The 13,135-nt window shown below is 41.1% G+C and overlaps 3 protein-coding genes across 5 annotated transcripts in view; 1 reads left to right on the forward strand and 2 right to left on the reverse strand.

Moving 5' to 3' along the window:
- Nucleotides 1-1,722: 1,722 nt before the first annotated feature.
- On the reverse strand, nucleotides 1,723-6,094 carry alg5 (ALG5 dolichyl-phosphate beta-glucosyltransferase). Its single transcript, XM_046039957.1, has 10 exons — nucleotides 5,782-6,094; nucleotides 4,867-5,035; nucleotides 4,414-4,460; nucleotides 4,099-4,167; nucleotides 3,883-3,975; nucleotides 3,662-3,775; nucleotides 3,510-3,569; nucleotides 3,265-3,416; nucleotides 2,715-2,800; nucleotides 1,723-2,339 (listed from the first exon to the last, which is right to left on the reverse strand). The coding sequence occupies exons 1-10, from the start codon at nucleotides 5,842-5,844 to the stop codon at nucleotides 2,224-2,226; spliced, it is 969 nt and encodes a 322-aa protein (XP_045895913.1). The 5' UTR covers nucleotides 5,845-6,094; the 3' UTR covers nucleotides 1,723-2,223.
- Nucleotides 6,095-6,998: 904 nt separating this feature from the next.
- Nucleotides 6,999-10,175, forward strand: exosc8 (exosome component 8). The gene is made up of 11 exons (XM_046039685.1): nucleotides 6,999-7,055; nucleotides 7,516-7,552; nucleotides 7,669-7,732; nucleotides 7,844-7,917; nucleotides 8,018-8,063; nucleotides 8,459-8,564; nucleotides 8,665-8,710; nucleotides 8,806-8,902; nucleotides 9,163-9,283; nucleotides 9,364-9,470; nucleotides 9,964-10,175. The coding sequence occupies exons 1-11, from the start codon at nucleotides 7,039-7,041 to the stop codon at nucleotides 10,080-10,082; spliced, it is 834 nt and encodes a 277-aa protein (XP_045895641.1). The 5' UTR covers nucleotides 6,999-7,038; the 3' UTR covers nucleotides 10,083-10,175.
- Nucleotides 9,695-13,135, reverse strand: part of supt20 (SPT20 homolog, SAGA complex component) — a 17,971-nt gene continuing 14,530 nt past the window's right edge. For all 3 annotated transcript variants that reach the window (XM_046039683.1, XM_046039682.1, XM_046039684.1), the window contains one exon: nucleotides 9,695-11,104. In XM_046039683.1, the coding sequence (XP_045895639.1) occupies nucleotides 10,958-11,104 (147 nt within the window). In that variant the 3' untranslated portion in view covers nucleotides 9,695-10,957. The remainder of the gene's footprint in view (nucleotides 11,105-13,135) is intronic.

Here is a 13,135-nt window from a genome sequence, read left to right on the forward strand (position 1 = left end):
ACATTCCTCACATTACTCTTTTACTCGTTGCCTTTCCACTGAAGAGCTGACTCCTGGGGCCAGGAAACCAGAAAATTGCAGCCAGATAATGATTCATTGGCTCTCTCTCTGTGTCTTGTCTGGTTGCAGGGGGCAGGCAGACAGACGGGCAGGTCACAAACAGGATGTGCTCCCCGTGGCTCTGGGAGGCCCCAGAGGCATCTGCATCAGCGCGAACCCTAGACCTCAGGCTTGCATAAGAACACAGCACTATGAAGAACTTAATTTGCTCAGACCGCAAAAACGCGTGCTGGACGCATTCCAAGAAGATGTCCACATGATGTTTAGGAGACAGGCAAAGGGATGACACTGGCAGGGAATAATGTAGAGTTTCCCGCTCTCTTTCATGTCTAGGAAAGGCTAAACACATGACAATGCAGCCCCACTATTCCCACGAAAATTTCATATAGCTGATCCTGTCTAACTTCATCTGAGGATTTTAGCTGTTAAATCAAATTTTATACCAAATTTAATAAACTGTAAGTGGAGTCAGATCTCTTTTCTAGGAAATCTGCAGGATGCCTGACAGAGACCCTGGTCCCCAATTTGGGAAACAGTGACATAAGATGGAAGTAGTCATGCACAGTCACAGTGTGCGCCCTCTGTTCAATTTTGCAGTGAGATTTCAAGCAGTTCAAGAAAAATGAAATTAGCAGGGTGAGCTTTTGTGTGTGACTCCAAAGACACAGGAAGCTGACTGATAGAAGATCAGAATACTATAGAATACTACTATTATACTAATTAACTATGATAATAACTGAGTAAAAACTCTTTTGATTACTCTTAATTGTATTGCCCTCTGCTGATTCAGTCCTCCTTTTTTCTATTATAAACAAGTAACATTGCAAGTAACTCCTTCAGCTTAAAGATTTGGGGGAAAGATGTCAAATCTTCCTGTAGCTCATCTTTAACTGGTCCAACTCTGCAGCGGGGCTTTAACAAATGCAAAATGTCAATCACACAGTGCACCAGTATAAGCTCATCACTGTTGGCTTCCTGTGACATTACAACTGAATCTAAATCGTCATACATGGCATTACATGATCTTCATGTGTACTAGAGATGTTGGGCCCTCTGATCGCTTGGTAGGAGCCTCAGGTCTTCAGTACTAAAGTTTCTAGCTGTTCCCAGATAAGAGTGGAGAAGTAGGTAATTCTGCTTTTGCTGTTATTGCCCCTCAACTCTCTAAACAGCTCCCCATCAAGTCCCTCAGTGTGCCAAACCATTTGTTTACTTTGGCTTTTATTTGATTTTATAAGTTTATATCTTGTGGTTTGTGCACTTACATCAATGTTTTCTCTATCTTTATTAATTCTCTTTTTCTTCTTCCTCCCATTAAGCACTTCTGTTTTGAAAAGTGCTTGTAAAGTTTGTTGTTGTTTTTATACTGTTAGTAGTGGGACTCTAACAATTATATTTATTGACTAATCATAGCATCATTTTCTTAATTAATCAATTAACTAAATTGTCTGTGAAGCACTAGAAAAAAGTGAACATGCCCATTACAATATCCTGGAGCTCAAGGGGACAACATCAAATAACTTATTTTGTCTGACCAACCATCAGCAAATGTTTGACATTTTTGCTTGGAAAAAAAATTCTGTTGATCAAATAATCCGTTAATCTACTAATTGTTTTAGCTGTTAGTAGGTTTATGACGATTATCAAATAAGAATTCAGACATTTATTTATTTATTTATTTCTGTTCAAGTCATCCAGCGCACCAACCCATGGTCCTGTTTCCTCATTTTTGAAAAGCTCATATCTTAACATTCATTTAATCTGTCAGAACCATGACACACAGATAAATGCATCCTCCACATTTCAACACAAGTCTTTCTCTCTTACAGATGATTGGCCATAAAATAAACATTAAGTAACTTATTACACGGATCAGTCATACAGATTTTCTGTAAGCCGTGGCAACAGAAGAGTGCATGTAACGGTGGCCATCACAAGCCAAAATCCGTATTAAAAAATAAGGCAGAACCACAAAGTACTCGCAACTGTGTCATTATTTCACATCCAATGGCGTCTGGAAAGCAGAAGGATGTGACGTGCTGTACTTTGTTCTGTGTGGTTGATTTCAGTGAATGATGGACACAGTTGTTAATCCCACCTCATCCAAAGGTTTGATGGCCCCATCATAGACTGTCTCTATGACACTGGGGCTTTTCTGATTGGCTAGTCAGTCTTTTGCGGCAACTGTAGCTTCCAGGCTCCGGTGATATAGCGCAGGCGGATGAAAATCAAGTCCACTCCCATCTGCAGCCAGCTCCAAAACGGGACCAGCTTGGACCCTGGCAGAGCAAACGCACAGGCACTTAATACCTCAAATGATACTTTTATAGGACAGGTAATGGAAATATGCCAATTTGCTGACATTTACTGCTGACAAGCCGTGTAATAACTCCCGAAAAGTCTTCATCACAGCAGTACTAAGGCGGCTTAGGTAAGTAGTTGAAAATATTTTATAGTTTCATAAATTGTCTGAAACATCGACAGGAAAGCAACACTCAAACAGTAAATGTGTCAGTCAAAACACAAAGAAAAAACAAAAACAAACAAAAACAAAAAATCTAAACAGCCAATCACAGACTTGCAAACACATCCAACCGAGATATTAATAGAACTACAGATAGGTGGCCCAGTGGGAGGACACATGAAAAACCTACCTTCTATTTCAGTCCAGTTGACTGCTACCTCTGCTATGGGGATTTTAAAACGCTGGGCAATATACAGGAGCTCCACATCAAAAGCCCTGTGAGAAGAAAGATAAGTGCACAACAGATGTTCAACAGCTTTAAAAAAAACTAAAGAAAAAACATAGTGGTGTAGTCACTCGGGCTGGGTATTTGGTACTGACCTAAATCAGTCCAAGTACTTAGTATTTAAAACTGGTCAAGTCCTGAAAACTAGCATCAAATGTCTGGTCACATTGGTAGTATTTTAAATTTTTTGGATTAAATACTTCCTGATTTAAATCAGAAGTTGCCAACTGTTTATATAGCATACCGGTATTTTATTACGGTATTATATGTAACATCATACAGATGAATGCTTGAGTGATTGCTAAATAATATACGGATTAATTGTTAATAAACACTATTGTTTTACAACAGCTCAGCGGGTTTACTCTTTAAACACAAAGGCGCATGACAGCTCTTATCACTTCACTTACACTGGTAAGTAATAAAGTGTCCGTGGTGGAGTGCGAGTTCTTACCATCGCTCTACATGGAGGGAAGAGAAGGTCTTGAGTGCAGCCTCACGTGTGAAAAGCTTGAAGCCGCACTGAGTGTCCTTGATCCCTCTCACACAAAAGAACCACACCAGGAAGTGAAAGCCATACATAAGGAATGTACGAAACATAGATCGCTGTGGCAGGGACACAAAAGTGGTTATTTAAAGGTTAGACGGACATCGTCTACAACACTCTGGTCTCTAAGCAGACAAAACAGGCAAACAGACCTGAGCCACCGAGTCTTTCTCCAGGTGAGCTCTGGAACCGCAGGAAATCGCCATATTCTCCTAAATGTACAGACAGGCGTGTTTAGGAAGGCCACACACTAACATAATACAAGTGTGTGAGACAGGACAACAAAAACCGAGCAACGCCCCACCGGTTTGGGGTTGAGGTTATTAAGTCCAGCCTCCACTTTGTCAATGTCAGAAAACTTTGTGGCTCCGTCAGCATCTGCCATCAGAATGACTTTCCCTCTGGCGCTCAGAGTTCCCTTTAAGCGAAAAAGAGGGCACGTCAAAAATCAACACAAAGTCAATTCCACACTGTTGCTTTTGTGCTGCATTCAGACATGCTGTAGTTTGACATCTCCAGTCTCACCATCCGCACAGCTCCTCCTTTCCCCCTGTTCTTCACCAGCGTCAGAACCCGCACCTTATCTGCACCGTACTTCCTAGTGTACTGCAAGGCAACCTGGCAGGACATCACAACAGTGTTCACTCACAATGTAAAGCTCTCTTGGTATCACTTTGAAATATTGAGCTGAGCAAAAATAGAACTTTTGGTAACATATTCCCCCCCGAAACAAAAGATCACCTCTGTGGTTTTGTCTTTGCTGCCATCATCAACGACAATGACCTCATAGGTAAAGGAGGGGTGCTGTTTCTGCAGGGAGAAAATAGGCACTCTTTAAGTTGAATGCTGCCACCTACTGGCCTCTTAGAAAACAACTGATCCAGAAATAAGAACTTTCTTAGCTGATACAACCTCGCCTTTCAGATGAAAATAAAACTGCTTCTCTTTGTAGATCATTGATTTTAGTCTATTTTAATTGTGTCCCTTTCATCAAACCACAATAAAATTATGATTCAGATATAGTTTCACATTGCCACTATGACGCTGAACACTTACCTGTCTGTTTTCCAAGTACTCCATTGCTTCATCCAACATCACAGGCACTGTAATGACACACAGCCATAACACATATAAGCACCTATAACCTACTGCGGGTGCACATTAACTCTGCGAGAACAGGATTATGGGATTCAAAAAAACAGCAATCTTTGCATTTATTGGTTTTAAGCTAGAGGAATTTTGAAGCAACAAACAAAAAGGTCCTGAAAACACAGACTTGTAATGTACCCTATCCTATACAGTCTATATCTGTCCTGTAAATTTGCCGTGTATTGCAATTACATAGCTACTTCCCGACTGGGTTAACATTATGTTTTACAGTCTGCTGTGCCTGCATTCAAGCAAAGAGGCAAACTGATGTGACTTCAACAGGTGAAGTCACACACTGCACAAGTTTACTGTGCAGAAGTTCCTGACAGAAACCTGGGTGTGCCCCCCTCCTTCACTCACTTCGAAGCTCCTCGTTGTAGGCCGGGATCACCACAGAGAGCTCCCTGGAATGGGGATCGTGCAGGCTGGGGAAAAGCTCCTTCTCTCCTGTGGCGGTGAAGAAGTATTTCTCCTTCTCGTGGCGGGTCAGTTTCACCATCCCGGCAGTGACGTGTGCTATTATGAGCACCTGTAAAGGAAAATATGAGAAAGGCACTCTTGTTACTCCTGCTGTCTGCTACAGTTTAGAGTTTTCTAACACATGTAAAAAAAAATTCAAATATAAAAAAGGACCAGAGCTGTGTGAATGTATTTAATTGAACTAAATATGCGTGTCAGAACTTCCACCAAAGTCTACTATGTGATGTGATCAGAGGCACAGCAGTCTTTGTTGTTAGCATGATTTAGGGCTGTCTCTCTCTCCCAGATTCTCCTCACATGCATTTAACACTGCAGCCACTTCTGACTTCCAGACTACAGATTGACCAATACCAATCATCTTCTTAGTTTGAAATAAAATAAAAAAAAATGTAAATGACTGTGCGGTCTCCTTCTTTGTGTAGTATCTGTATATACGGTTTGTTTGCTAGAATGAGAATTTTGTTTCCCACCTTCAAGTGCATAGTCTTGCTGCTGCATTTGAGCATTAAAGTCACGACTTCCTCATGATTAACAACTAAAATTTTGTATGTATCAACAAACACAGAAAGATAAGCAAGTATCATAAAAAAGGGAATACAGGATGAATAAGACTACAGGTTCACAGCTGGCCTAAGCAGAATACATTGCTCAAACACTTCTTACATACACAGAACGTAACGTTACACAGAAAAGGAAATCCAGCCTGTCTATGGTAAATTAATGTCAACCAGTGAGAGCAAACAGATTTCTGATTGACTCAACAGTAACGTTATACAGTAAAGTATAACTACTTACCACAATGAAACCTAGAGCTGCCAATGCCACCAAGGCTTGAACTATTTCACAGAGGAAATCCATCTTCCATGAGTTAAGTTAACCCTGGAGTCACTGACAGGCCAGTCAAAGTGGCTAGCTAAAAAGCTAGCTTGCTCCCCCCTTGCTTCTCTTCGTGCTTTATGGCCGGTATTCTGACCTCCCAGGACACACAAGAAAATACAAGCTTACGAGATTGTTTAGACGGTGGAAGAATTAAATAAGTTATCGTATATTTCCATTATTCTGTGGGGAGTTCCCACTTCCAATCACAACTGAACACAACGCCGACGCGGAAGTGACACATCATCAGTTTGAGGCAAGACAACACCGAGCAGCCCCGTGACAGCCTGCAGCCACACGCACACTGCCATCTAGTGGACAGGGGTGGGAATAAGTGCAAGAACTCAACGGTGATTATTAATGTTAGTGAGGTCTTCTTCATATTATACAGGCTAACTATGAACTATAATAAAATAGAGACAACGTATTACACCTTGATAGATGAAACATAATGATTTTAAACCCAAATTGCGGAATTAAATGTTCGCATTCTCATCAATCAGATCCACAACATCACTGTCATACAACTGCTCCATAACTGCTTTATCCAAATATTTTGGACAATGAATAAATTGTTTGAATTGTTATTTTAGGTAGGTTAGTATTGATTTGTTTTTAACATGTACAAATCCATTCAAATAACAAATGATGAGGAATATGTTGGGTTTTCAAGACCGTTCGCATTTTATGGGTAAAACAAAATGTGGCAAAATAAGAAGAATCAAGAACATACCTTCTGTCAATATTATTTTATTTGATAAAAGGAACAAGTCGTCTCTTCTGTGTAAGTGAACCTAAGTTCCACATCGATCCAAAAAAAAGTTCACATTTATACATACTTGCTAATTAATAATTACTAATTGCTGAAGCGTTATAAAACCTGATGGCATTGCATTATACAGTACAGTAATAAGTATATTTCAGCAATTGGGATGCCAAGAAAATATAATATTTTGGTGCCATACAAGACTGATTGATTCTTAAACTAGATATATAGGCTATACCATACGAAATTAATTATTTAATATTAATAAATAAGAAACTATCGTAAAGGAGTCTGCCTGTAGAAACTGGAAAAATTACGTAGGAGTTTATCTCATATTTGATCCCCGGCATTTTCACTCCTATCGGCTACCGTAGTATGTACCCCAAACCCACGTGGTTAACCAAAACATCATGGCGGCTGGGTTCAAGTAAGAGTTATTGGACTGTAGCTATTACACCGAAAATAATACGTTTTGTGTGTTTTATTCTCATGAAATAAATACATAAGTAGCGTCAGATTAGATATGACCATTGACGGCTTTTAGAAACGTAAAGGATTCGCATGGATACCTTAAACAGCACTTCAGTCAGATCTGTCGTAGAGTTGTGTCCTGTTCTGCTCATCAGTGCTGTACTTGATATGTTTTGTTTACTTAAGCCTGACTGCTGAATAGTTAGCTAGGACACATCAGAAGCACTAACTAGCCAATTTAATGAGGAATTTCTCGCTGTCCTGTTGTCATTGTCACATAACTTAGCCGGGTTCTGACTTACAGGAGAATAAGTAGTTCTGTCTCTGCAGCCTAAATATATTTAGGTGTATCAGACTCTGTAAGCCAATAACTACCTACCCCTGACTTCATTCCTTGCAAACTTGTACACTTGCAGGACTGCTGAGCCCCTGGAGTACCACAGGAGCTTTCTGGTCAGTCATGAAAACAGTTCACCTTCAGCCCAAAGCTGACTGGTTGTGATTCCCTGCCTATTACTCATGTCAGCGTCAGCAGTTAAAAATAATCATCTAACATTCAAACTTTTCAGAAAGAAAACTGTCGACCTGATGGACGGGAGCTGTCAGAATTCAGACCCACAACAGTGAACATAGGTGAGACACAGCATTAATTCTTATTCACAGATTTATCTGTATAAAAATGTATCACTGTGTTTGTCTTTAGTCCACACGGGCTCATTTTCTCTGTCTGACTGCTCTGTTCAGGGTCCATATCCACAGCAGATGGCTCGGCCCTGGTGAAGGTTGGAAACACCACGGTCATCTGTGGGATCAAAGCGGTAAATGATCATAAACACAGTAGTTCAGAAAACCTTATTTCACTGAACTCCGACCAGGTAAACAAACGTTCACTCATTTCTTGTGTTTCTTAATCTACAGGAGCTGACAAACCCTACAGTGGAGGCACCTGGTAAAGGTTATATCGGTAAGTACAGTGCAAAGGTGCCCCACGCTTATTATGTAACTTTTCGTGATTTAAATGTCATAAATTCACTATTTTTGTTGACATATTTTCATTTATACTTTCAAATTTGGCAGTTGTTTCACTTCCTTAAAGTGAGTTGGTTTAATCAATATGTTATGTGTTTGGTCAGGTATAGTCTGGAATAAAAATTGGATAATTGTAATATTTTATATACATATATAGTGAAATCTCAGAATTGACAATTTCCAATCATTTTCACCTTGTGCCTCAACTTGAGTAGATAGTATATTCAAAATATTACTACTTATACTAGTATACTTCTGTGATACAGCAGCTAATGGGGGTCCAAATAAATAAACACACACACTGACTGCAGCACTTCGTGTCCTTGTTAGTGCCCAACGTGGACCTGCCGCCTCTGTGTTCCTCTCGGTTTCGGCCAGGCCCTCCTGGAGAACAGGCACAGGCTGCCAGCCAGTTTGTCGCCGATGTAATCGAAAGGTGTGACAGGCTTTAATACACAGATTCTGTTTTGTTTTAATTTCTCAGCAGCGTCGGATATGTCTTAACTCTCTTAATTTTTTTTATGTGGGGATTGCAGCTCTGAAGTGATACAAACAGAGGACTTGTGCGTTGACAGAGGAAAGGTAAATCCAGAATAATCCCTCATACATTGCTGTTAAGTTGTGATTGTTGGGTTGGGTCGGGTCACTGGTCCTGATTCTGCTGATTCTGGTTGCAGCTCTGCTGGGTGCTCTACTGTGACATGATATGTCTGGACTATGATGGGAACCTGTTGGATGCTTGTATCATTGCCCTGCTGGCTGCCCTGAAGAACAGTATGTGCTGTAAAAACAATCGGTTTCACTGTAAATGTAACTCTTTTTTAACTTTTTAACTGTATGTATAGTATTTTTCCATTATCAGTAATTTTGTATTTCTGTTTATTGCAGCATACTAAGTCTCATGCACATAACTATCTTGCCTCCCGCTTTTAATGAACTAATTCTTTATGGCCTTGGCCTCAAAGAGATCTTTTTCATAAAATGCTTTATTAGTAAATTAATAAAAAATAATACAGTTGCCCTGTTCCCCACAGCACAACTCCCAGAGGTCACCGTCAGCACGGAGATGTGTACACCAGAGGTGAATTTAGAAAAGAGACGAGGGCTGCATATCCACAAACATCCAGTCGGCGCCTCTTTTTGTGTCTTCGATGAGTAAGTGAACGAAATGGCAATATTCAGTGTTCGTTAAGTGTGAGGTGCATCTTTTGTAATCCGGCCTGCTCCCTGTGCAGCTCCATAATGATTGTAGACCCCACAGCCGAGGAGGAGAGTCTGTCGACCGCTCCGCTCACTGTGGTGACAGATGAGGAAGATAGGCTCTGCGCTGTACACAAACCAGGTCGGAAACAGTTTGTAATGATTTGCCTCTCCCTTTGTAGCTAATACTCTGTGTGAATCTTCATTAAAAACTTACCATTTTCAAAACTGCTGACAAAGCTGATCTACTCTTTTGTTAAACACAAAGGTTGTATTTTGAGTTCTAAAATTAGACAAGCTCAGCATTATTTTTAGTCAATATGAAAAGAAACTCTAAATCAGAGGTTAAATAGCAGCTAATACACATTAAAAAGCTGCTATTTTATTTAAACAGAACCATATTACTGATGTTTTACCTCAACTGAAAATCAGTGTAGACAGCATCATTTAGCTGAATCTAGCTTTAAGAGCTGAGTAAAGTGGGACAAAGTCGACCTATGCTGCTCCAGCATTAAGTCCTGGAGCTCCTGCAGAATGCGGGCAGGTAAACATATCGTATAAACTGTTCTATGAGGTTCAATGTTAAAAAACAATCAAACATACAACCCTACTAACAATCTTTCCTTCTGGCTCAGGTGGGACATCACTGTCGGGAGAGAAGCTGCAGGAGTGCATCAGCAGAGCAAGAGTGCGACAGAGAGAGATCCAGAAACTCGTTAACAAAGTAATACATAGTGTGAAGACAGGAAAATAAAGAGCCTCAAACATTGCTTTTTTATCTAAAAGCTGTATTTTCCACTGTCAATATATATTCTTTTTTTAATAACAATAAAACTGCTGACAAAGACTGCTTAAAAAATTATTTCTCAGTGTCCAGAAATGTCTCACACGCACACACACACACACACACTGTTGATGTCTCGTAAGAATTACGCTCATGGCTCCTGAACTCATTAAAAGGAAATGCCTTTTCAAAATGTGCTGTACAAAAGCAGGTACACCGTCTTGCATGTTGATCTTGAGTCCCCGGGTTGAGCCCTGTGCCGAGAGAAGAAAGACTTCCAACAGACTGAGAGGTAGAGAGCTGCCCCCAGGCACTGCTCCAAGATCAGATTTGCATTTTCACATGTAATGGTTCTACGGAGGATTTGGTGTCAATAAGCTCAGCTGGGATCCGTGCTTAAAGGGCAGTTTCTACCGCGGTCAACCAAGCAGAGGCAGGCTCATGAGGAATCCTCGGAGAATGTGCATTCATGATCCTCTCAGTCCACTGGGCCCCCACCCCAACATAGAGAAAACTCTTCCTGAAGGAGGCCGTGTGTTATTGTGAAAGCCCGCTACCTATGAGAACCATCCTTTTAGGTTTCATCTCAAAAAATATCACGGTTCTTTAAGTGTAGGGCTCCCTGTTCTAAAAAACCTCTATGGTGGACACAGTTTTGGTTCTCCAAAACATCTGACAACCATTACATACAAATATGTCAGCTAGAAAAAGACACAGAAAGGACAAAAGTTTTTTTTCTGTCTGCAGTCTCCACAGTGAGGCAGACAAAATACACAGTATGGATCATTCACGTCCTTGTGTGGCTGGGGGAAGGGTTGTTTTTTTTTTAGTGTGATTTTAGTCTGTCACGACTTAGGCAGGGGCTGTGGCACGCTCCTCTTCCTCTTACTTCTTGGTTGGCTGGCGGTATGTTGCCGTGGCACTCCCCCCTGAGGAGCTGCTGCTCCCATAGCCATTTGCTGCTGCTGCATTTGGTGCTGCAAGAATTGCAACTGTCAAGTTCAGAAGAAGAAAGATGAGAAACAAAACAATATTAGTGTGTTACTACAAGCAAACTAATGCATGTTTTTTTGTCAGCGGATCTAAAAAGGTATGTGTGTAAGCATCTGCACGGTTAAAAACATTCACTGGCACCAGTGTTCAGCAGACTCCCTCACTGAAACTGGAATCAAATTATATCTTAGATTATCAGCAGAACGCTTCGGGTCATATAACATGTATACGTGGCACTGGTTAGTGAAGCGGAGCTAAAGCCTGGTACGACATACAGGGGGAGTGTGCAGAGAAACACAGAAGAGTGGTTAATGGGTTGCAGAGGGGAGGGAGAAGAAGGAAGAGATACAGATTGGAGGTCAGGTTGGGGTGTGTTGGGGAGTGAGGCAGGATACAGTGAAGCAGCACCAGTGGCATCGAGACACAAATTATTGGCTGTGATCCTGGCACAAACAGACATGCAGCTTTAGCAACTTTCTGCTTGGAGTAAGTCAGCAACTTCAACTGGGTGAAAAAAACAAGATCTTTTAACACCTTTACCATTCATGCTTACAGTGTAACAGCCTATCATCTGTAACCTCCCACGATGCAGTCAGCAACATTTCAACAGTGTGTGCCCCATGACAATATTTCAGATCCTGCCGCTAAATGCTTTGTAAGAACATGCCTCCCAGTGTGACACGCTGTTAGTTTCTGGCATTGGAAGGGTCACAAGCTGTGGTGTGTGTGTGTGTGTGTGTGTGTGGTGGGGGGGGGGGGTCGCTGAGAGTACTGGGGCTGCTGCTGTGATCTTTGTCAAACAACATATTAACCAAACATACAACACAAGATGGAGTGAATGGTGTGGATCTACAACAGAGGAAAAAATGATCCCACAAGGCTTTTGAAGGAAATCAGACCCAGGGTGGTACAGTTAAACTATTCATAAGTACAAAAAAAAAGTACAAAGAATATCTTCTCAGTTATTGTTTAAGATTTTTTCACATGTTTAAAGCCAAAATGTATTCTTATTCTTTGACATACAGTATACAAATTAAATCCTTTAAAAGTGTACCCCGGTCTGATTAAAAAATACTTAAAGAGGTGGTATTATGCTCATTTTCAGGGTTCAAAATATTAATTAGGGGTTGTAACAGAACAGGTTTACATGGTTTAATTAAAAAAAAAAAAAAACACCATATTTTTCCTCATACTGCACATTGCTGCAGCTCCTCTTTTCACCCTCTGTGTTGTACGCTCCGCTCTTGAGCTACAGAGTGATGCATCTTACTTGTACAAAATCTTTGTTGGGAGTTGCACATGCGCAGTTCCCTGGTAAAGACTACTCGCCGATCATAAGCAGAGAAGGGCGGGTCGTAAGAAACAAGGTAGTGTGATCCAAATCAAAGCCGCTTCAGACTGCGACTGTAACCTAGCAGATGGTCTAAGTTATTACCAGTTCACAACATCATTGTTCCACATCTTACCTTCAGGACTAAACGTTTAACTGTTGCCGGTGTTCTGACGATCTATGCTGCCTTGCCGAAAAATGATACCAAAGCGCAAATCGATAGACTCGACTCTACTCGGCCCTGCTCCGTTTTCCACTGCAGATAGTACCCAGAGATAGTACGTTGCTTTTCGTCATAGCGACGCCACACACAACTGCCGAGACGTAATGTTCAATGCGACACACACACCAGCGATCCACACAGCTCTCTTTTTTAAGTTAAAACGTTTCAACATTACTCAGAATGTGTGTTTTTCTCTGCCGTTGTTGCTGCAGCGGTCTGTGTGACGGCGGGAGCAGAGGGCTCTGTGAGCGCGCGGCTGGCCGGCCTCACACGCTCCTCCCGAGGGTTGGCACAGGCTTCCCCCGCAGCCACTTGCGGAGCTCCTCAACTCCAAAAATATTCAAGCACATTTTTGTTCCGCCTTCACTTCTCGTAAAACTGTCAATATTCGAAATCTACACAGCTGATTTCTCACCTCAAAACTTCTCAGAAGTGGATTTAGTGATGAAATTACATACGAAAACTGTAAAATATAAA

This window comes from Micropterus dolomieu, linkage group LG23 (genome assembly GCF_021292245.1).
Source record: "Micropterus dolomieu isolate WLL.071019.BEF.003 ecotype Adirondacks linkage group LG23, ASM2129224v1, whole genome shotgun sequence".
NCBI lineage: Eukaryota > Metazoa > Chordata > Actinopteri > Centrarchiformes > Centrarchidae > Micropterus > Micropterus dolomieu.

What these genes read in the sequence shown, in the direction of transcription:
- exosc8 (XM_046039685.1), top strand. An exon ending in AGTACCACAGGAGCTTTCTG is followed by an intron (nt 7,553 to 7,668) that starts GTCAGTCATGAA and finishes CAAACTTTTCAG; the next exon opens with AAAGAAAACTGTCGACCTGA. An exon ending in ACCCACAACAGTGAACATAG is followed by an intron (nt 7,733 to 7,843) that starts GTGAGACACAGC and finishes TGCTCTGTTCAG; the next exon opens with GGTCCATATCCACAGCAGAT.
- alg5 (XM_046039957.1), bottom strand. Translation starts at nt 5,844, where the DNA reads ATGGATTTCCTCTGTGAAATAGTTCAAGCCTTGGTGGCATTGGCAGCT. An exon ending in CAGCTCTAGGTTTCATTGTG is followed by an intron (nt 5,036 to 5,781) that starts GTAAGTAGTTAT and finishes TTTCCTTTACAG; the next exon opens with GTGCTCATAATAGCACACGT. An exon ending in ATAACCTCAACCCCAAACCG is followed by an intron (nt 3,570 to 3,661) that starts GTGGGGCGTTGC and finishes CTGTACATTTAG; the next exon opens with GAGAATATGGCGATTTCCTG.